The sequence below is a fragment of the Canis lupus genome, chromosome 22 (assembly GCF_048164855.1).
Source record: "Canis lupus baileyi chromosome 22, mCanLup2.hap1, whole genome shotgun sequence".
NCBI classification, from domain to species: domain Eukaryota; kingdom Metazoa; phylum Chordata; class Mammalia; order Carnivora; family Canidae; genus Canis; species Canis lupus.
This window is the reverse complement of record NC_132859.1, coordinates 48,693,830-48,716,844: the sequence shown is the minus strand read 5'-3', so window position 1 is coordinate 48,716,844 and position 23,015 is coordinate 48,693,830. Positions and strand designations below refer to the sequence as shown.

The window sequence follows — 23,015 nt, the reverse complement described above, 5'->3', positions numbered from 1 at the left end:
TGGTTGAAGAAAGGGACTGGAGGTCCCGAAAGTATTTTCTAAACAAAAGCTAGTTAAAGGAAATGAAAACATACAAATCCCAAGTTGTACTGAGTTCAGATATATTGTAAAAGGTCACTGATACTCAAGGAAGGTGGTGTAAAGTTTCTAAGAACTTATATCTGCCTGCAGATTTGGTCTGGCGAGTGTCCTTTAATTTTGGGATATGTCCACGCATTTTCATCTGGTCCAAAGGAAGCTCCAATCTGTGCTACCCAAGCACGGTGCCCAAGGAGAAATGAAGGATGCCAGGCCAATCAAGAGCCCTTCCCTGAAATTTTACAAATGGAGGTGCCAACCTCTCCCTCCACCCCAAAAGAGGAAAGGAGAGGAAAAAGGAAAATGCTTCCCTGAGGAAGGCTTGCTTGAACAATGCAAGACTGAAGAGATATCCATGTATGCCAATCATGTTCAATAGCAAGAATGAGGTCACCATGGAGAGAGGCAGAGTTAAGTGACAGAGTACTGGCATCAGGGTCTGAGTCCCTGGACACCTGAAGCCTGATCCATCTATATTCTCCTACCCAGTCACCTGAGACTATTCATCTCCTTTCATTCAACCACCACCAAGCATCCTAATTAAGAGAGCATGGGGGAAACGTTAATTAGGTCATGGCATATTAAAGTTCTTCAACCATTTTTCTTCACCTTTCCATACATTTATGTGTGAATGTACAAGAAGGGAGGGTAGGTGTGAACTGCGACCCCAAATGAGAGGTAACCATCAGTTTTGGATTCAAACCGCAATTCCTCTACTCATTGTTAGTGTGACTTCTGGAGGGTTACCTAATCTCTTTTAAGCAAAGTTTTGCAAAATGGAAAGCATGACACCCAAACCCCAGGCATTATTTACAGAAAATGCCTGTTGCAATGTGCTCAGTAGACAGGGACTCTTAATTCTTGCTGATGAAAAGAGAAGGCCTATGGTTAAGTTAATGAGATCTGGGATCTTAGGCACAGCAACTAAATTTTGTGCTTCCATTTTCCTATCTGTAAAAGTAATTTCTAATAAAAACAATGTCTTCTTGATCTACTTCCTGGGCTGGTTTACATTAATTCATATAAAATAGACATTCTCCGCATTCCTCATGGCAAGGAGTTCCTGCAGGTTACGTGGTCAACAAGTGATCAAACAAAAAAAGTCAGGGAACCAAAGTAGTGCAGAAAGTCTAAAAGTAATTTACATTTTCATTTACAAAACTTAAGAAAATTATGCTTAGTCATCAACTCAGCACTCCTAATTTTTAAAAAATATATATATTTATTTTTTCATGAGAGACAGAGAGAGAGAAAGAGAGAGAGAGAGGCAGAGACACAGGCAGAGGGAGAAGCAGGCTCCATGCAGGGAGCCAGATGCGGGACTCAATCCTGGGTCTCCAGGATCCCGCCCTGGGCTGAAGGCAGCGCTAAACAGCTGAGCCACCAGGGCTGCCCAGCACTCCTAACTTTTTGCTAAATGGTACAGTATCACTCTTGTTTAACATGAAGAGTTTTTTTAACCAGGTAAACAACTTACGTTCAATAAGGGACTCGTCACCCTTATCATTATTATTTACTTTATACTAATATCAGATGAAAAGTAACAGAAAGGTCTATCTTATTTATTTTTTATTTATTTATTTATTTATTTATTTATTTATTTATTTATTTATTTATTTATTTATTTATTTATTTATTGTCTATCTTATTTAAGGCTATAATGAACATGGATAAAAACTCCCCTGAAAATGGCTAAAATAAATACCACAGGAAAACAACGCTGGTTAAGATGTGGAGAAAGGAAGGGGAACCCTCTTAAACTGTTGGTGGGAATGCAAGCTGGTGTAGTCACTCTGGAAAACTGTATGAAGGTTCCTCAAAAAGTTAAAAATAGGGGCGCCTGGGTGGCTCAGTGGTCTGCCTTTGGCTCAGGGTGTGATCCTGGGATCAGGATCAAGTCCCACATCAGGCTCCTTGCATGGAGCCTGCTTCTCCCTCTGCCTATGTCTCTGCCTCTCTTTCTGGGTCTCTCATGAATAAATAAATAAAATCTTTAAAAAAACTTTTTAAAAAGTTAAAAATAGAACTGACCTATGATCCAACAATCCAATTCTAGGAATTTACCTAAAAGAAAAATACAGGGAACCCTGGGTGGCGCAGCGGTTGAGCGCCTGCCTTTGGCCCAGGGCGCGATCCTGGAGACCCGGGATCAAATCCCACGTCGGGCTCCCGGTGCATGGAGCCTGCTTCTCCCTCTGCCTGTGTCTCTGCCTCTCTCTCTCTCTCTCTCTCTCTCTCTCTCTCTCTGTGACTATCATAAATAAAAAAAATTAAAAAAAAAAGAAAAATACAGAGGGTACACATGAACCCTGAGGTATATAGCTGCATTATCAACAATAGCCAAATATGGAAAGAGCCCAAATGTCCACCAACTAATGAATGGATAAAAGGTGTGTGTGTGTGTGTGTGTAATGGAATATCACTCAGCTACCAAAAAAGAATGAAATCTGGCCACATTCAACAATACAGATGGAGCTAGAGTATGTCATGTTAAGTGAAATAAGTCAAAGAAAGACAAATATTGTATGACTTCCACTTAAATGTGGAATTTAACAAAACAGATGAACATAAAGGGGAAAAAGGCAAACCAAAAAATAGACTTTTTTCAACATTTTTAAGATTTATTTACTATTTGTTTGACACAGGAGACAGAGCATAAGCAGGGGAACAGCACAGGGAGGAGAATCAGACACCCTACTGATCAGGGAGACTGATGCAGGGCTGCACCCCAGAACCCTGAGATCATGACCTGAGCCAAAGGCAGATACCTAACCAACTTAGCCATCCAGGCACTGAAGAAACAGACTCACAGAGAACAAACTTGAGGGTTCCTGAAGGGGAGGTGGCTAAGAGGATGGGCTAGATGGGTGATTAAGGACAGCACTTGTGGTGTGGACTGGGTGTTGTACGTTAAGTGATGAATCACTGAATCCTAAACCTGAAAATAGTACTATACTGTATGTTAACAAACTGGAACTTAAAAACTTGGAAGGAAAAAAACAAAACTCCCCCTTGCAACTGATGTGGAAGACTGGATTTGGGCCAATGGATTTAAGTGTTGTGCAAGCCATCTGGGAATACTCAATAAAAGGTGGGAGAATGCCTGTTTCCTTTCAATGGTCCAGAATATAGATGTGCTATCTTGTGTTCCATCAGCCATTTGTGGCCATAGGGATGAATGTTAAATACATTTCTATTTCCTCTCATAATCTTTTTATGCATTGTTTAACTGTTTTTTTGTGATTTTTCCTGAGCTAACTTCAGGGTTTGCTAATTTTGGTTAACACTGTTTTGTAATGTGATCACAAACATTTTATAAGTTTAAGGGGCTAAAAAAACCCCAATTCCTGTTCTTGACCATCCATGCCTTGGCCTTGCAGATTCCTACAAGAGGCCCTTCCATATGTGAAGTTCCAGATATTTTTCAAAACAGGTTAGCCCACCCACAAAGATTAAGCGTGGTATACATACTTACTTACCAAAAATAGAACTCTCTAGTGTCTTTTTAATTGGTTTAACTGCTCAGTTTGCATTAAGTGGTTGGACTGTCCTTTGGAAGGTGTTTGCATCTCTTTCATTCCTTTATCTGCTTGTGCTTTCCTTCCTAAAAATAGTGCTTACCTATTATGATCTTCTCAGAACAACTATTTCTCTACCCCATTTCTACTTTTTACTTTTTTTTTTCCCCCTTAAAGCTGGTCCCATGCTGGGCTCCAATCCAGGACACTCAGGAAGATTGACAAGGAGTCAGGCACTGTGGCTCAGGTCGGGATTCAGGGGTCCCTGCAAGGAGCCTGCTTCTCCCTCTGCCTATGTCTCTGCCTACCTCTGTGTCATACATACATACATACATAAAAATCTTACCCAAAAAAGAGGCGCTTAACCAACTGCCTTTGGCTCAGGTCATGATCCTGGAGTCCCAGGATGGAGCCCCACGTGGGGAGTCTGTTTCTCCCTCACCCTCTCCTCCTCCCACTTGTACTTACTCTCTCAAATAAATAAAATCTTTTTAAAAAATGGTAATAATATGCCCAAGTTCTTGGGGCTCCTGGTTGGCTCAGTCAGAAGAACATGAGATTCTTGGGACACGGGGTGGCTGAGTCTCTGTCTTCAGCCCAGCATGTCATCCTGGAGTCCCAGGATGGGGTCCCCCATCAAGCTCTCGCCAGGGAGCCTCCTCTCTCAGCCTATCTCTCATGAATAAATAAATAAAATCTTTAAAAAGAAGAATAAGAACAGCAAAAACAACATCATCATGAGAATCTTGATCACGGGGTCATGAATTCAACCCCGTGTTGGGTATAAAGGTTACTTAAGGTTACTTAAAAATTTGGGGGGAAAATGCACAGGTTTCTTGTATCCCATATAATCTTAGAATGCTTTTGCGTCTCTGGGTATTTTAACATATATATCCACTTTCAGTTTGGGTTTCTCTTTTGTTTAAATACTGGCCCCCTCCTTTCCATGCAATATTCCTTTAACCTAGTTTGGTTTTTATTCTGGTATTTGCTACAATTTAAATCTATTTTTATATATATATATATATATATATATATATATATATATGCCTTTATCACCTCTTATTTAGTGTGATGCCTTCTTAAGTTATTAGCAGAAGTAAAGCCTATTTCCAGGATATATACTGTTTCTTGGATCTGCCAATTTGCCAATACAAACAAGCAGCACCTAAAAGCTCCCGAATGATATGTTTATTCAGTATTACTATTTTTTTTTAAAGATTTTTTTATTTATTCATGAGAGACAGAGAGAGAGAGAGGCAGAGATACAGGCAGAGGGAGAAGCGGGCTCCATGCAGGGAGTCCGACGTGGGACTCGATCACGGGGCCCCGGGATCACTCTCTGAGTCAAAGGCAGACGCTCAACCACTGAGCCACCCAGGCGTCCCAGATTACTATTTTTTTATTATTATTCAGTATTACTATTAAGAGTAAATGAACAGGTTGAGGACAGTTTCTTAGACCAGTGACTTCCGACTCAAACTTGTGATTTAAATGTTCCTTGAAAAGGAAATCAGAATCTCTTTTTACCCTGTGATCAGAATTATTCTGTATTTTGGTTAAATGGATTTAGTGATTTAAAGGGTGGAGGAGGGCTGTGTGGCACCAATTATATGTATTTTTTAAAATAACTTATCACTCCCCCAAAATTTTATTGTAATTGCCTGTGTTCCTCCTTCCTTCCCCAGTTTGCAGAAACCAGTCTTCTGATATATTCTTTAATATAAAAGCTATAAATGGCAGCATAAAAATTATATGGTTGGGTCCTTTACCTCATTAACATTTTAATCAACTGCAAGGGAAAAAAAAAAAAATCAAGGACCTGAAGCACCATACACCCAAAGCTGTGTCTGTTCCTGGCATTTCAAGGTCACTTCTTTACCCTGTGGGGAACCTCTCAAAATCTCAGAATTTGTCATCTTGAGTGACCAAAGGAGAAAACACCTGTGGATTCACATACAAGTCTTATTATCTCTTTATATCAATAAACAAAAGCGTGCCCTGTACTAGATGGTGGCTGTCTTTTCCAGTGTCTTCTAGATGGCTTTTAGAGGAGTCCCTGAGACAGAACTCTACACAACCTTTCAGAACTGTATTATCCCTTAATAAAGCAAAGGCTCAGTTAAATATTCACTTAACACATGCAAACTCCTCTCCATTCTCAATGAGTTTCAATGACACACAACTGAGTGTCCAGACCCCTAGAAGGAATCCATTTGCAAAACACTAGCTCACAATGAAAAGTGGGTCATACCCACTCTGACTTTGGAGACAGAGCTTGTTTCTAAGGCTCTCATGGGAACAAACTGGTTCTTCAGGCAAGGATTTTTGAGCAAAACTAACTTGTTCTCAATCTTTACTTCAATTTCTCTTTCCCCACAAAGGCATGTGTTGGCATCAGAGTGAAAGCAGAGGGAAAGAAGGCTGTGTTTTTTCTATCAACATCAAGAGGAGTTCCTTCTTAACAGGTACGAAGGCCTCATTAGAGGGCCCCCAGATAATCTTAGGAATGGTCAGTGTGTTGAGAAACTGACAAGAACACCCAGACAGAAATGGGTAGCCAATCATGCCTTAATCTTCAGATCATTGGGCGAATGTAGGTTCTGAAGAATTATAACCAAGAGCCACAAAAGAGTACCCTTCCTGCCTCCCACACACTCTTAATTACACAAGGACTTCTAGAAGTTAATTCATAACTGATGCAATTGATGTTCAGCAGATGTAGCTGGATGTGGCCATACAAACTGAGCCTTCCACCTCAGCCCAGGTATCCCACCTGCCACTTGGCTCCTCTACCCATCAGGCACAGTACAGTAGTACCAACTGACATTTGAGTTTCATCCCAAGGTTCTTTTCACTACTCATACGGCAGACCCTCAGCTAACACTGACTGTGTTTGCTGTAGAAAGATAAGCCCTGCAGACAAATTTTCTGCACGTCTACTTTCTTTCCTCTCCACAGAAAATTGAAATTTCTACTTCCTTGAGATTTCATCATTTTAACCACAGATCTCTCCTTAAGCCTCTAGCAATTCTCTCAAACACGTTTTAGAGACCCCTGAGTGTTCTCAACCTCCAAGGACAGAAAGGGGTTAATAACATTATACCACAACCTGGGTGGCAGAACTCAGACACAGCAGGTCTTTAAGCTCACCCAGGTGATACTGACAGCAGCCAGAGTCCAGGAGACACCAGCAGGGTAAGGCAATTAATCGACCGAGTCCTAATGGTAGTGGGAAGCCATAGACCATTTCATCCACGGGGACAAGTTCACCGAAATAGAACAGAAATAAAATAGAACCATGCACTAGCAGGGATGCTGGCAAGCAATGATTTAAGAGCAACCAAGAGCCACTCTAAAGGCATACAAAAGAAAGCAGACAACTCTGGCATAAGAATATGCCAGAATTAGTCACTGCAGAAACAGATTCTCAAACCTCTAATTATATGACTTAAATATCTGATGGTCTGACTCTTCAGAAAGACTACTTCACTATCATGCATAGGAATGTGATAGTTGCTGAGAAACTTGCTAACACCCAAAACCATTCATCCGCCCCTTCAATAGAACACAGGATCCATTTTTCACCATTTCAAAAAAAAAAAAAAAATCTTATTTTTTTTAAAAACAATTCACATATTCAAATACTCTTCAGAATGTCATTAGCAGTTTCCCATTCAATTTTTCCTCTAACGATTAGCAATGTTTCCTGGCTTTCAAGCTTTATCCTAGGAGACAAAAACACATCCCATGATTTTTTTTCTTTTCCTAAAACCCTGTCACCTGGACCAGACAAGAAGATTGTAAATGAATTTAGTCATGCCATCACTTAACTGTAAAAGAACTCTGCTATGTCCCAAAGTTACACCTAACCCAAAACGGATGGGGACTCAACAGAAACACAAGGTCTCAGTTACCAGGTGGTGGCTTTATTACTTAGAAAGAATTTGAGATAAACTTCTGTTGCTCACTGATTGCTCACCTATAAATAAATAAATCTGAGCAGCAGAGATATCTCTCTTGAAAGCATTAAGTAGCCAGTCTTCCTGCAGTCCCGGCTGAGGTATGCTGGATGCCCACCTCTCTTGGGGAGAGGTCTGGAGGAGAAGCAGGCTGATGGCGTGGTGGGGGCCCAGCCTCAGTGTCCACAACAAGCCCTGACTGGCTAGTCACCTTCAGCCACACCCCTCTCATCTTCGCAAACCCTCCACCTGCCCCCAAGGGATTACTGCTGGGTGGATGTCACATGAGCTCATTGGTTCATTGTTCCATGGCCCCCACACACTGGAACCTGCCCAGTAATCTACACATGCCATCTGAAAGGGAGTGGGAAAGGTTTTATGTGCAAGAAAGAACAAGGAAAGCAGATGAAAGGCAGAGAAACACTGACCTGGATTGCCTGGCGGCCCTGCTGTGCGTCAGCCAGCAGCTGGATGGTAAGTGCCCGCGAGTCCTGCAGCGCCTCCTGGAGGTAGATGAAGCTGTGGCCCCCATGCCGGCCCATTGTGCACTCACGACAGATGGGCACTGAACAAGTGTCACAGTACAGGTGCAGCACCTGCGGACCAGAGAGGAGACAGGCATTATTAATCAGAGATTTGGGACTAGTGGGGGGGGGGGCAGCCATGGGGGTGCTCTGTGGATTCCAGAGCCTCAGCCAACTGCTTCCAATTTAACAAACACACCCCTACAGAAATAGGGAGCACTTCAATGTGAGCACAGCATGCCCTCCTTCCCACCCCCTCTGCCCCAAAAATCAAAGAAAAAAATAACCAATTCCTCTATCCACTCCAGTTTCGTTCAGACCTATAACTGAGACACTCCAAAGGCAAAGAGGAAACAAAACAATTCTCCTGGCATAAGAGATTTTCCCTATATCTCCCATTAATTACCTAGAAAAGTTTTAAGGTTATATTTCCCTGGTCTGAGATTGGTGGCCCAAATGAAAGAATACACCAGAAAAATCTGTCTTGCCACCCGTGTCTGATTCTGTGAAAGGAGGTTAGGAGCCAGTATTAATCACCCTCACACCACAGCGTGCAGCCACCCTCCAATCAAGGAGATTAGTGCAAAGTGCAAACCATGGTTCTCCCAGGCACTCAAGCTACAGGCTTAAGCTTCTGGAAAGAAGGCAAAAAGCTAGTGGTAAGGTCAGCCAGCTTCTTGTCTTTCTTCTTCCTGCCAAGTCGTTCCAAGGAGTTGACCCTGAGAGGCAGCCCATGCTGACAGACCGCTTTATGTGATGTTCTGTATTTCCTGGGGCCCAGCATGCTGGGAGGCAGAAGGGTTGGCACAACCTCCACCTGCTGATAAATGAGAAGCTCTTAAGAGTGAAAGCTCCTTGGCACAGAAACTGTGCCAGTCTGGTTGCATCCCTCCAGAGCAGAGCACTTAGCACCACTCTCTGTAAATGTTTGCTGGACTGCTTTCAAGAGCAGGGCTTAAATTTGCTGCTGGTATACCTGGGTGTGAGCAAAAGCCAACCAACATGCAACAGGCAGAGAAGCGGTGTCCAAGGGGCAGTTTTCCTATACAGAATATGCTTAATCCCCAGAGGAAGACAAGAGGTCATGTCGTCTTAGGGCCACACAGCAAGCAAGGGCAGAAGTGGGGGGCCAACATAAGCCTTGTGGAGAGCTGGTTCCAAGATATGCCTGACACCAGCTCTTCACCAGAGCACTAAGCACCTTAACTCAGTAAGGTGGAATAAGTCCTGTATGGGAGACTTGAGGCAAGGTGATTCCATGTCGCACAGTAGAGGAGCTCACCCTGGCCCAGGAGCAGACAGTGTTACAGGACACAGAGATGGGGAAGGAGGGCTCCAATGTTTCCAACAGGAAGACCCACACAGAAAGGGCCCTGGGTAGAAGTGAGAATGTTGCATCTCTTCTCTTCAGGTTATTTTAAAGATTTATTTATTTGAAAGCATATGCTAGCTCAAATAAATGAGTGGGGAGAGAATCTCAAGCAGATTCCTCATTGAGCAGAGCCGCAACGAAGTGAGATCACAACGTGAGCCCAAACCAAGAGACAGACGTCCAACCAGCTGAGTGACCCAGGTGCTCCCCATTTACATTATCTTATTAACTAACCAACACATTGGAAGAGAGCGTGTCCACTAGAAAATAAACTCAGGGACACCTGGGTGGCTCAGGGGTTGGGTGCCTGCTTTCGGCCCAGGGCCTGATCCTGGAGTCACGGGATCGAGTCCCACATGGGGGTCCTTTCAGGGAGCCTGCTTCTCCCTCTGCCTGTGTCTCTGCCTCTCTCTCTCTCTGGGTCTCTCATTAATAAATAAATAAAATCTTAAAAAAAAAAAAAGAAGAAAAAAGAAGAAACTCAGAGCTCAGTCAGGGAAGCAGGCCTACTCCACTCAGGGTTCAGGGCATTCAAAGTGATCCTGCATGGGTTAGTCTAATTCTCTGGAACTTTTGGATTCACAAATAGGGGGAAGATTTAGGATATGATGTTCCTATTTCTAAGAAATGGTTCTGATATGGAAAAGTTTTATGGACCCTGTTTTATAGGAGGGAAATGGGACCAGGTTTGTGACTGGACTCGGACCCTTTGTCCAATGCAGTGCTTCCCCAGGAACCTTGGGAGACTGAAATTTGGGGATGGTAATTTGCCTTCAAGACCAATAGTGTTTGGGGGAGGGAGAGGATCTTAGGCAAGCTCCACACTCAGCCCAGATCCGGCCTGCTGCTGGGCTAGATCCCATGACCCTGAGATCATGACCTGAGCTGAAATCAAGAGTCGTATGCTTAACCAACTGAGCCACCCAGGGGCCCCATGACCAATAGCATTTTAAAATAGGTTCACCTTTTAGAGATGATCTAATCTTTCTAATCTGATAAAGCTAAAATTCTCAAGCTAACTTTCAATGCTAAACTGGAAAAGCTTAGGAGAAATTCTTAGTCTCTTTTCATAATGTGGTGCTAAAGCAACCCCTGCTCCCGTTTCAACAACTCAACCTCATGTTTCCATCTGTGCAAGCATAACCACTCTCACTTATACAGTGAGTGGGAAGAACCTGAGGCTGTTAGCCCCAGCTTGGCACCATCTGGCCACGAAGCCATCTATCCAATCACCTGACTGAGTTTGTCTCATATATGAAACACAAGGGTTCTGGCTAGGTGCCTCAGGAGACCACTTTCATCCATAAAATCCCAGGAACCCTATTCTCAGGAACCCAACACCAGAAACCAAAAGGCTTTAAAATAATCCTAGGCTAAGCAAGGAAGCCAGGCACCAATTGTGTAACTACAAGGGACAACGGTAATTTTTCCAGGTTTTAGGTTTTTATAATCCAGAGCCTGGATGATGTTGTACATAGGAGATACCTTGCAAATAGTTAAGTTTTAAAGCATTCTGCAGAGGAAGTAGCCAGAAAAGAAATCCTGGTCATAACAGGTAGCAACAGGGTACCCACAGCCCCTGGCACTGGGCCACTCTCAATACCTATCCCTGAGAGCCCAGATATCTCCAAAGTGGGCAGTGGGGTCCTCTGGATGCAATCCTGCCTGGCATCACTTCACAGAGGATTGATGCAGCTCTAAGTGCCTAGAACACTTACAACATTATCACACTGTAATTTTGGAGGTGCCAGTACTCTGCAGTTCCAGGAGGACAACAGGGTCATCACAGAGGTGCTAGGGGACACCCACATAGTTGATAATAAAAAGCTATGGGTGAGTAAAACAGCATAGTCCCAGTAGTGCTTATAATGAATAAACGATGAACTTTTTAAATAAAAAGGCCCTAAAACTGAAAATATGGCCAATTTTTATACACCGTCTAGCTAAAGCTGGCATAAACCTTTGGGAAGATTTCAAGTTCTACTTAGAAACTCCACATCATCTACGTGCAATTTCTAAGGTCAAAAACCCACAATTTTAGAGCCTGTGATAACACAGATAATAGGTAAGGGTGCACGTGGGTGCAATTCTCTCTGAAATAGCTGGAAGATTATTTGTTTATTTATTAAAGATTATTTATTCATGAGACACACACAGGCTTCCCGTGCGGGAACTCGATCCCAGAACTCCGGGATCCCAGAACTCCGGGATCCCAGAAGTCCAGGATCCCAGAACTCTGGGATCACATCCTGAGCCAAAGGCAGATGCTCATATGCTGAGCCACCCAGGCATCCTGGAAGATTTTTTTTTTTTTAATTTTGATTTATTTATGATAGTCACACACAGAGAGAGAGAGAGAGAGAGAGAGAGAGAGAGAGAGAGGCAGAGACATAGGCAGATGGAGAAGCAGGCTCCATGCACCGTGGGATTCTATCCCGGGTCTCCAGGATTGCACCCTGGGCCAAAGGCAGGCGCTAAACTGCTGCACCACCCAGGGATCCCTGGAAGATTATTTTAAATGAAAAAACTGGAACCCACGTCCTCCAAAGGGCTAGAAATGTGGCAGAGGCCATGAACTGCAGCTCCGGAAAGCTGGGGAAGGAGTGGTCCTCTGGCGGCAGGAATTCCAGGGCCTGGAGCTGCCTGTTTGGGGCTTCCCAGGCAGATGCACAACACGCCCCCCTCCATCCCCCCCTCCTCCTTTGCTTGGCGACAATCTGGCTGCCCCAGCTGAAAGGAGCAGGCTGACCTCTGACCTTCCAAGTGACCACCCTCTTCCCTGCCCCCAGCTTTCAGAAAGCCCCACCCACTGCCTTCCTCTCCCATAATTTCTAAAATACCAGGCAGAGACAAAGACCTAGGAATGTGGGCCCAGCAGGAGAGGAAGGAGGGAGGTTAAAGAAAAAATAAATAAATAAAAATACCAAGCAGGCAGGTTTACCTTAGCCAGGATCTAAATAAAGTGCTTTATTAATGAACAAGACTGTGTATGTGTTTCTGGAATCTACTTTTTATACTACCTGAGATGAAACAAAGAAAACACACACACACCCAGGGGACTCCTATTAGAGCACCGTGCATCTGAAAGAATGAGCTTCCAGTTTAAAATACAACTAACCACATCACTAAAGAATGTAAACTGAAAGGATGGAGGGGCTACTCCTCATCGAAATGCCCCAACAAACCGAAATGTATCAACTGCTGTACATTTACATTGGAGATTTCTTTCACATCCCTTAAAACAACTGGGGACATATGGCCTCCCACAAACTCAGGCCTGAACAAAAGGAGGTCACCACGCACGCAAAGGGGGTTCTAAGCCTCCCACTACAGAAATGAATTGGAGGATGGCGGGTGACAACCAAAAGCCTTACCTGCATAAGCCACCCTGCATGCTATTAAAAAAAAAAAAAAATTAAACCAACTTCAAGGAGTAGAGTCGAGCCAGTCTGAAACTAAGCCTATTCAATAACCTCAAAACCAGCTTTTACATGATTTAGGGAAAATATACAGAATGCCAATGCTCCAAAACCAAGTTCAAATCTGGAGTCCCCCCTGCATCTCTGGCCACGTGCTGATACAGAGCTGTGACCTGGGGGCCATGGAGAAGAGGGGAACGAAAGAATCTCTACCAGCTGCACGCACAATCACTACCACCACCTCAAATCGGCAGAATCATAGCTGAGGATGAGTTAATGTGGCCGGGGCGGGGCGTGTGCTGAAGCATTTAAAAAAATGTTTTAGGGGATCCCTGGGTGGCGCAGCAGATTGGCGCCTGCCTTTGGCCCAGGGCGCGATCCTGGAGACCCGGGATCGAATCCCACGTCGGGCTCCCGGTGCATGGAGCCTGCTTCTCCCTCTGCCTGTGTCTCTGCGCCTGTGTGTGTGTGTGTGTGTGTGTGTGTGTGTGTGTGATGACTATCATAAATAAATAAAAAATAAAAAAAAAAGTTTTAGGAGGGTGCCTGGCTGGCTCAATTGGTAGGGCATGCAACTCTTGATCTCGGGATTAGGAGTTCTAGCCCCACATTGGTGTAGAAATGACATAAAAATAAAATCTTAAAAAAAAAAATACTAGGGAACACATATGCATTTTTAGTGCAAAACGATGTAAGTACAAAGTTTTTTTTTTTTTACAAATAGTTTTTAAAATCTCCCAATTTAGGGATCCCTGGGTGGCGCAGCGGTTTGGCGCCTGCCTTTGGCCCAGGGCGCGATCCTGGAGACCCCGGATCGAATCCCACGTCGGGCTCCCGGTGCATGGAGCCTGCTTCTCCCTCTGCCTGTGTCTCTGCCTCTCTCTCTCTCTCTCTCTCTCTCTCTCTGACTATCATAAATAAATAAAAAATTAAAAAAAAAATAAATAAATAAAAAAAAAAAAATAAAAAATAAAATCTCCCAATTTCTCACTTGTTTCTTTTTTATGTAACCATCTAAAAATATGTTACATTCTATGCATATGTAAATTTTTAAAAATTTTTTATTTATTCATGAGAGACACACACAGAGAGAGAGGCAGAGACACAGGCAGAGAGAAGCAGGCTCCATGCAGGGAGCCCGACGTGGGACTCGATCCCGGGACTCCAGATCATACCCTGGGCTGAACGCAGGTGATAAACCACTGAGCCACCCAGGCTGCCCATATGTAAATTTTTAAAAAGACACAAATAGGAATATATTTTGTCAGCCTTTTTCACTTAACTATATTTACTTGGAGAATGTTCTGGGTCAAGCTGCCTGTTTTATAAATGGCTGCATGGTATGTTGCCTGTGGATGTACCACAACTTATTTAATTCGTACCTGCTAAGACTTTTAAAGCCATTTCCTGGTTTTAAAAAAAAAAAAATCACAAGCAATGCTATGTTGCATTACCCTTGTTCTTTATACACCTCTATTCCAATTTGGCAATATATATAAGATTGCTACATCACTTGAAGTATGAGAAGAAAAATATACTTGCGAGGGTGAATAACAAAGATTTTCGAACTTACTAACTTTAAATCTCATCAACCTCCACACAGGTGAAAAAAGGTTGTCAAGGCCCAGTTTCTGTTCCTGACAGGATCAAACATACACAAAAAGCCAGCAGGGGGACACCAGATGAGATGGTCAATGTTGGGATTGGGAGTTAAAGTCCATTTCTGCTTGGCTAGAAGGCTTCAGTGGACACTGAGACTAAAAAGAACCAGCTCAGAGGAGCAGCAATAAAGCAAGCCTTGTGTTTTGTATCCTCAGTGGTTGGTAAGGAGATGGTTCCCAAACACAAAGGCATGGGGACAGTGGGGCTGCTAGTTGGGGGTGTCTTTGGAGGTGGATAGCAGAAAGGGTCTGAGGCAATGTACATGGAAAGAGGTGTTAAGAATAAAAACAACAGGGCAGCCAGGGTGGCTCAGCGGTTTGGCACCGCCTTCAGCCCAGGGCGTGATCCTGGAGACCCGGGATAGAGTTCCAGGATAGAGTTCCACGTCAGGCTCCCTGCATGGAGCCTGCTTCTCCCTCTGCTTGGGTCTCTGCCTCTCTCTCTCTCCTCTCTGTGTATTCTCATGAATAAATAAATAAAATCTTTAAAAAAAAGAATAAAAACAACACTTATCAGTCCCAGAGAATATTGTTCGAACACCATGTGAAGCAAACATTGGGGATCCATATGCAAACCCACAATGCCCTTTCTGCAATTCCCAAATCAACAGGCTCTGGAAACCCAGTGTTTATATAAGCTATTTGGCAGCAAAACCCAAACAGGCATGAAAATGATTTATGACTTTTACCTATAGCATTTAGTGTGAGAGTTCATGCACTTCACATGAGAAACACTAATATTCATTATTTTGTGGCATTGTTACTTAATATACGTACACAATATTAACTGTCTAAAATCAGAAATCTTACATGTCGAGGAACATCTGAATGCAAGGACTTAGGGTATTGTCTATCTGGATTTGGACTGCCTATCTGGCCAGTAGTTGAGCAAGATTCATTCCTAAGCTAAACTAAGAAAGAGTCAGAACTACCTGGTGGTGGAGTGGAGTGTCCAAGAACAGCCCAAACTGAGGTCACAGGAACCTACTCAGCTCCAGACCAAAATTTTAGGCTTGGCATGGATAGGACAAATTTTATAAAGAAGGGTTAAAAACAGAGAGGAATGTCATTAAACTCTAACAGCTTCAGGCTGGGGTTTGGTGCCAACAGAGACACATTACTTTGAAGACCCTGAAAAGCCATGTGCTTTTCACTTGAGGTTTCTGTGCTACCCTCCAAAAGCCATATATTGATGTTCTGTCCCCAACCCGCCTTTTAAAGCCAAACTTATCTTCAAGGTGGGGCTAGAACTCACAATCCTGAGGTCAAAAGTTGCATGCTCCTCTGAGCCCAGCCAGGGGCCCCTCCCTTCCCTATTTTTTTTTTTTGAGAAAACTTCACACTTCCAATGGACACTGAACCCTCTCTTTCCAACACCAGCAAACTACCACCAAACAGGGCCCAGCTCACAAGGTTACCCAACCCTTTAATAGATCCTTCCCAACCCCCTCCCATCACCTGCTTTCCTGCTGGTGAGAACCAGGTTCCAAAGCCCCAGAGCCAGGTATACAGGTCCCCATTTTCTATCCTAACAACGCTGCCACATTATTCCCTGGTCTCAGAGCCCTCACATATACCATTCCTTCTCCCTAGAAGGACACTCCCTGAGCACACAGCTTTTGATACTGATATATACAAAAACAGAACCATTACCCTTTTAAAGCTAAAAACCAGGGACACTTAGGAGGCTCAGTGGTTGAGCGTCTGCCTTTGGCTCGGGGCGAGGTCCCAGGATCCAGGATTGGGATAGAGTCCCTCGCAGGGAGCCTGCTTCTCCCTCTGCCTAGGTCTCTGCCTCTGTGTGTTTCTCATCAATAAATAAATAAAATCTTTAAAATGAAAATAAAGGTAAAAACCGAATAAAAAGAAAATTAGATGAGTAATTCTGCTTTCAAATTGAGTGCTTGAATTTGGCTGGGCTTACGTGCAGATGGGGGTTTTTTAAAAAATATTTTATTTATTCATGAGAGAGGCAGAGACCTAGAAAGAGGGAGAAACAGTCTCCATACAAGGAACCCGACGCGGAACTCGATCCCGGGACTCCAGGATCATGCCCTGAGTCGAAGGCAGATGCTTAACCGCTAAGCCACCCAGGCGTCCCACCTGCAGATTAAAACAAACAAACAAAACCTCAATTTATGGTCCCCAGAAATGTTAGATTAAAAAGTATGAAAGGGACTTTTTGAGTTCATCCTGGAAGAAAACCCCTCCTCTATCAAGGGTTCTCAACGATGGAAACCCCAGAGAACAATGACACCCTGGGCAGCACAGCACACAACGCCTTCCAGTTTTGTCAGTCACAGACAAAATACGTTCACAAATTCTTATGACGGCCACCTCTTATTTAAAGCTGAGGGTACAGCAGTAAACGTGACAAGAAAGGGCCTGTCAGGGGCAGCCCGGGTGGCTCAGCGGTTTGGCACCGCCTGCAGCCTGGGGTGTGATCCTGGAGACCCGGGATCGAGTCCCACGTCGGGCTCCCTGCGTGGAGCCTGCTTCTCTGCCTCTCTCCCTCCCTCTCTCTCTCTCCCTCGGACTCTCATGAATAAATAAATAAAATCTTTAAAGGGGGGGGGGGCTGTCAGAGGCAAAAAATGATGATACAGGCCACGTTTTGGACCCTACTCAGAGAGCTGTGGTTTTGACAGGGCTGGGCAAACCCTCCAGGTGAGCTCTCAGGGCAGAGCTGAGGTGGGAAGGAGGCACAGGGATTTGGAGGAAAACCAGCCTGCATAAGGTCCATACCTCCCACACTGAGCTACAGTCCGCAGTTCTCAGAACCTTTGAAGTCACAAAAAGACACATTTAGTTTTTTCCCCTCTCTTTTTAGAAAAGATTTAAATAATCTCTACCACCAATGTGGGGCTCAAACACAATCTCGAGATCAAGAGTCGCATGCTCCATTGACTGAGCCAGCCAGGTGTCCCTAATTTTATTTATTTTTTTAAAAGATTTTATTTATTTATTCATGAGAGACCGAGAAAGCAGAGACACAGGCAGAGGGAGAAGCAGGCTCCCTGTGGGGAGCCCAACATGGGACTCCATCCCAGGACCCCAGGATCACACCCTGGGCCTAAGGCAGACACTCTACTACTGAGCCACCCACGTGTCTCCACACCTCTAATTTTTTTAAGGTATTAATCATGATGTCACAAAACACTATGTGTGAGACAATATACATAGCAACTCTGGGGGTGAGCAGCTAAGCCTCTTTCAAACGGTTTCTGTTACCTGAAACATCCTCCCTATACTAACAGCTCTCTATCCCTCCTATTCCAGTCAGGCTTTGCAGCAGGTGGCACAGGTGGCAGTGAGGGCATGACAGTCCCACCCTTGGTAGGCCTGCTTCCATCTTGCTTCCTCCTGCCTCTCACAGCTGCTGATAAACTCCTTCTCCAGCGTCTGCCCCTAGGGAACCCAACCTGTGAGAGCTCCCTTGATTACTGGACTATTTATTCATTAGTCTCCTGGTCAGACTCTGGTTTTCAGGCTGGAGCCTTGTTATCTTTGCCCAACCTATGCAGCCTAAGGCACATTCCCTGCTGACCATAGCCACACCAAGACCAGCAGAGTTTACGCCCATGGCCTGGAGTTCCTCTCATACTCCCTGAAGGCTTTAACAAAGGCCCACAGTCAAGGAGTATATTCTTGTCACTTGCAAGTGACCCACTTGTGCTTGGGGGCTCCTTCAATAGATCAAGTTATATTACATGACACCAAGGGACATTTTAGAACATGCCAGAACTGTGGGGTGCCTGGGTGGCTCAGCCAGTGAAGCATCTGCCTTTGGTTCGATCATGATCCTAAAGTCTTGGAATTGAGCCAGGCGTCAGGCTCCCCGCTCATTAAAGAATCAGCTTCTCCTTCCTCTCCCTCTGCCCCTCCAGGCCCCACAAGTGCTCTCTATCCAAGTATGAAGGGGGGTGGGGGTGGGGAGAACATGCCAAGAACATGCCAGAATTGTATTTTTATTTTTTTTAGACAAGGGGAAGGGTAGAGGGAGAAGGAGAGTATCTTAAGCAAGCTCCATGCCCAGCACAGACCTAACAAACCCTAAGATCATGACCTGAGCTGAAATCAAGAGTTGGGCGCTGAGCCACCCAGGTGCCCCGAGACTTGTGCTTTGGACTACTGCCTACCAAACAGTTTTTAATAAACTTGTTGACTTAAATAAAACTGGAGTTACTTAAAAATTGTTCCACTTCAAAAGCCGAAACAAAACTTCCATATCAGAGAAACAGACTATGGTAATATCTGCACAATTTTTCAGACTCATTTATTTGAAAGGATTATAATTGCTGGAAAAAGCCAAAATAAAAAAATATACTATTTAAGGAGTGCACTTGCTGTGATGAGCACCAAGTCATGTATGGAAGTGTTGAATCACTGCATTGTACACTTGAAAATAAACACTTTATGTTAAGTGGAATTAAAATAACAACTTAAAATATAAAAAAAAAATCTTTTTTTTAAAGGGACAAACTAGGTATTAAAGTATGATACAGAGAATTTCAGTTTTTATTAAGTTATAAAATGCGAATATTTCTAAGACTTTAATAAAAACTATTGTTTAAAAAATTAAAATATACTGCATGATTTCACTTACAACGAAGGCAAAACTAAGGTGAAAATATCAAGAGAAGCTGACAAAAGGGGTGTTACAGAAGTATATAATTGTCAAAATTCAAAATGTACAATTATGTTTATTTTATGTAAATTATGCCTCAAAAAAAAGTGAGGGGAGAAACCCTCCCACCAATGACCTAGTGTGGCCATGATGTGGGGGGATTTGGAGCCCTGACTCAGTGGTGAGGCACTCATCCTGGCTACGGACCTGACAGATATACTCATGGAGCTCATGAATGAGTTGCTCTGACAGCCCCACATAATTTACTTTAATAGGTTACTATCATTCTTTCCACAATGTTCCCATTAGTTATTATTTTTCCTTTGCCCTCCACTATAAATATTATCTTAAGTTCTATCTCACAAGAAGTGTTGGACTAACTCCCGTGAGGTTTTGAAAAAATTAGAACTCTGAGCCCGATTTACAGCGCCACAGGCCATCGGCACTCATACAAAGCCGTATGAAATCATCAGTGTCCCAGCTGCCGCCCCGGCATGCATCTGACCTCTGATGTACTAATGAGTGGCCCAGGCAGCTTCCAGCAGCAAATAAAAGAGATTTGTTCCAACACTGAGATCATTGCCCACGTAAATTACAGATTTTTAAACCAGACATGAAAAGATAGATTTTGACATAGATGCACAGCTTTCCTGTTGCCTCCAAGGTCACAAAAGGCAGAGTTTTAATCTGTTGTGTTCTGGACCAGAGTAGGTGGTGCTGCGGGCTGACTTAATAAAATGGCCAGACTCCGTAGGTGGCCATGTAACTCAGTCCTCACCTCTTAAACAGCGGGCAACATTGTGCACCTGAAACCTTTTCACTCCCTAAACTAGCAAAAGGGGTTTCAATTGCCTCTGTGGCTCAGATCACATGGACAGGTGAATTTTAAGCAAGAAAGCGCACTCATCACCTGGAGAAAAGTGTCCCAGTGAGGGACAGTCGAAACAAAGACTCGGGTAATAACAAAAAGGGTTTTTAAATATTACTAGCCATATTTTCTCCACCCAACAAAACAAAATGAACACTTTCTTTTCCCATTCCAGCAAGTTTTATATTCCTGAGTAGCTGGACTCCTACATTTATTACTCCGACCTGGGTAAAAAAGGTCCAACTCTAGCTTTCCTAATGGCCCAAGGTTCGAGGTCACATCCACTGACAATTTTAAGAGCAGTTCCCTAATAAGCAATGCCTCCAAATCCAGACGTCAACCAAGTATTTATATTTTTTAAAGATTTTATTTTTGGGGACTCCTGGATGGCTCAGGGGTTGAGCGTCTGCCTTCGGCTCAGGGCATGATCCTGGAGTCCCAGGATCGAGTCCCACATCGGGCTTCCTGCGTGGAGCCTGCTTCTCCCTCTGCCTAGGTCTCTGCCTCTCTCTTTCTGCGTATCTCTCAGAGACACAGGCATCTCTCAGAGACACAACCCCTGAGCCATCCAGGAGTCCCTCAACCAAGTATTTAATTGCTGTAGAAATTGTTTTAATCTGGACTTGTTTGCAGCCAGGTATTGGGTAGCCCAGTCTCTTGGTTTTGGCTCAAGTCATGCTCTCCAAAATGTAGGATCAAGCCCTGTGTTCCAGGCTCTGCCTTCCATGGGGCATCTGCTTAAGGTTCTCCCCCTCCCTCTTCCCCTCCCCCCCTAAAAAATGGGTAAATAAAATCTTAAAAAATAAAAAAAACAAACTGAGAAAGAGACCAATCAAGAAAGCAGTGGACAGCCTGTAAGTTCTCTGCCTTCCAGTAAGTGCCCACTCCCCAACAGGAGGCTATGGTGCACATGCCTGGCAGCACCCTTCTTCACAAGGTCCCCAACAAGACAGGCATTCAGGGACGCCTCGGTGGCTCAACAGTTGAGCATCTGTCTTCCACTTAAGGCGTGATCCTGGGATCCAGGATCGAGTCCCACGTGGGGCTTCCTGCATGGACCCTGCTTCTCCCTCTGCCTGTGTCTCTGCCTCCCTCTCTGTCTCTTTCATGGACCAATAAATAAATCTTAAAAAAGAAAGAAAAAAAAAAAAAAAGACAGGCATTCAATATGAAAAACAGCCAGACAGTATTCATGGCACCTCCTCCTTCCCCCACCAGCACACCACAGGAACCTTTCTCAACAGCTTCCTCTGAGTAAAAGCAGGAGAGCAAAAGGGGGCTTAAGACAGTTCTCTAGTGCCACAGCAGAGGGGGAGGGCACACGAGAAGACCTGAGTTGTGTCAGGAATGGATTTCCTTTTTATTTTTTTTTTAATTTTTACTTATTTATTTATGAGAGAGAGAGAGAGAGAGAAGCAGGCTCCATGCAGGGAGTCTGACGTGGGACTCGATCCCGGATCTCCAGGATCAGGCCCTGGGCTGACGATGGCGCTAAACAGATGAGCCACCTGGGCTGCCCTGGATTTACTTTTTAAACGCTTCACATGGGACACCTGGGTGGCTCAGTGGTTGAGCATCTGCCTTTGGCTCAGGTCATGATCCTGGGGTCCTGGGAGGAGTTCTGCCTTGGGCTCCTAGCAGGAAGGAAGCCTGCTTCTCCCTCTGCCTGTGTCTCTGCCTCTGTCTCAAATGAATGAATTGATAAAATAAAGTCTTTAATTTTTTTTTTTTTTTATTTATGATAGTCACAGAGAGAGAGAGAGAGAGGCAGAGACACAGGCAGAGGGAGAAGCAGGCTCCATGCACCAGGAGCCCGATGTGGGATTCGATCCCAGGTCTCTAGGATCACGCCCTGAGCCAAAGGCAGGCGCCAAACCGCTGCGCCACCCAGGGATCCCGATAAAATAAAGTCTTTAAAAAAAAACTTTTACATGTTAGCAGCTTGTGAGGCAATTAATTTAAGTCGCCCATTCCTTCCTTTCCAACAATAGGAAAACAGGTCCCATAGACAAATGCCACAGGGGCACTGGCTAGCCAGAGCCAGGCCAAGCCAGGAGACCAACTGTAAAGAGCCTCCCCTCCAGCCACCCAGGCTGGTAGCCACCAGAACAGCAGCCGGGGGCAGTTTCTGCCATCCTTGCAGTTCCGGGGGCAGGTCTCCCCTTGGAGATCTCCTATCAGTGACCTCTGGAGTCTGGCAGGGCACAGGTAGGGCAGGGACAGGAAAGCTAGTTAAACAAGACAAGCAGACATTTCAGACTGAGACATTAACATTTCAAGGCCTTTAAAAGAAGGGTGTGGAGAACAGAAAAGAAGCTCTTGAAAGGGTGAGACAAAGAGCCTAGGCAAACCAGCAGGAACTGGTCCAAAGGGAAGAAGAAAGTTGGATTCCTGTTTTAAGTGAGGAGGCACAGTGTAGACTGCCCAGAGTGTGCTGGAACCACAGGGGACAAATAGGGATAAGCCTACAAGTGCAAGGGAGTGAGCCAGCTGCCAAACCAGGGCCAGAAACGGAAGCCCTCGTCCCTCAGAACTCACCCCTCTTTCCCACAAGTGTGCACGGGATTTGAAACAGCTGTGCTCTGGGGGTGCCTGGGTGGCTCAAGGGGTGAAGTATCTGCCCTTGGCTCAAGTCCTGAACCCCGGGCCCAGGGATGGAGCCCTTGCTTAGCGGGGAATCTGCTTCTCTTCTCCCTCTGCCCCTCCCTGTTCCTGCTCTCTCTCAAATAAATAAAATCTTAAAAAAGTAAATAAAACAGGGATGCCTGGGGGGCTCAGAGGTTGAACATCTGACTTCTGGGAGTCCCGCATCGGGCTTCCTGTGGGGAACCTGCTTCTCCCTCTGCCTATGTCTCTGCCTCTCTGTCTCTCATGAATAAGTAAAATCTTAAACAATCAGGGGTATCAGTTATGTCATCTAAAGCTTCAGGAGGAACATAAGGGAAAAGAATAGCCCTTCAGTTGGTCTCTACTTGGTCCTGAAATT

General features: G+C 44.4%; 1 protein-coding gene across 1 annotated transcript in view; it reads right to left on the bottom strand.

Moving 5' to 3' along the window:
* TRIM71 (tripartite motif containing 71) overlaps window positions 1-23,015 on the bottom strand; it is a 71,802-nt gene that overhangs the window by 14,984 nt on the left and 33,803 nt on the right. The window contains exon 2 of the mRNA XM_072793493.1: window positions 7,987-8,154. Coding sequence (XP_072649594.1) covers window positions 7,987-8,154 — 168 coding nt within the window. The remainder of the gene's footprint in view (window positions 1-7,986; window positions 8,155-23,015) is intronic.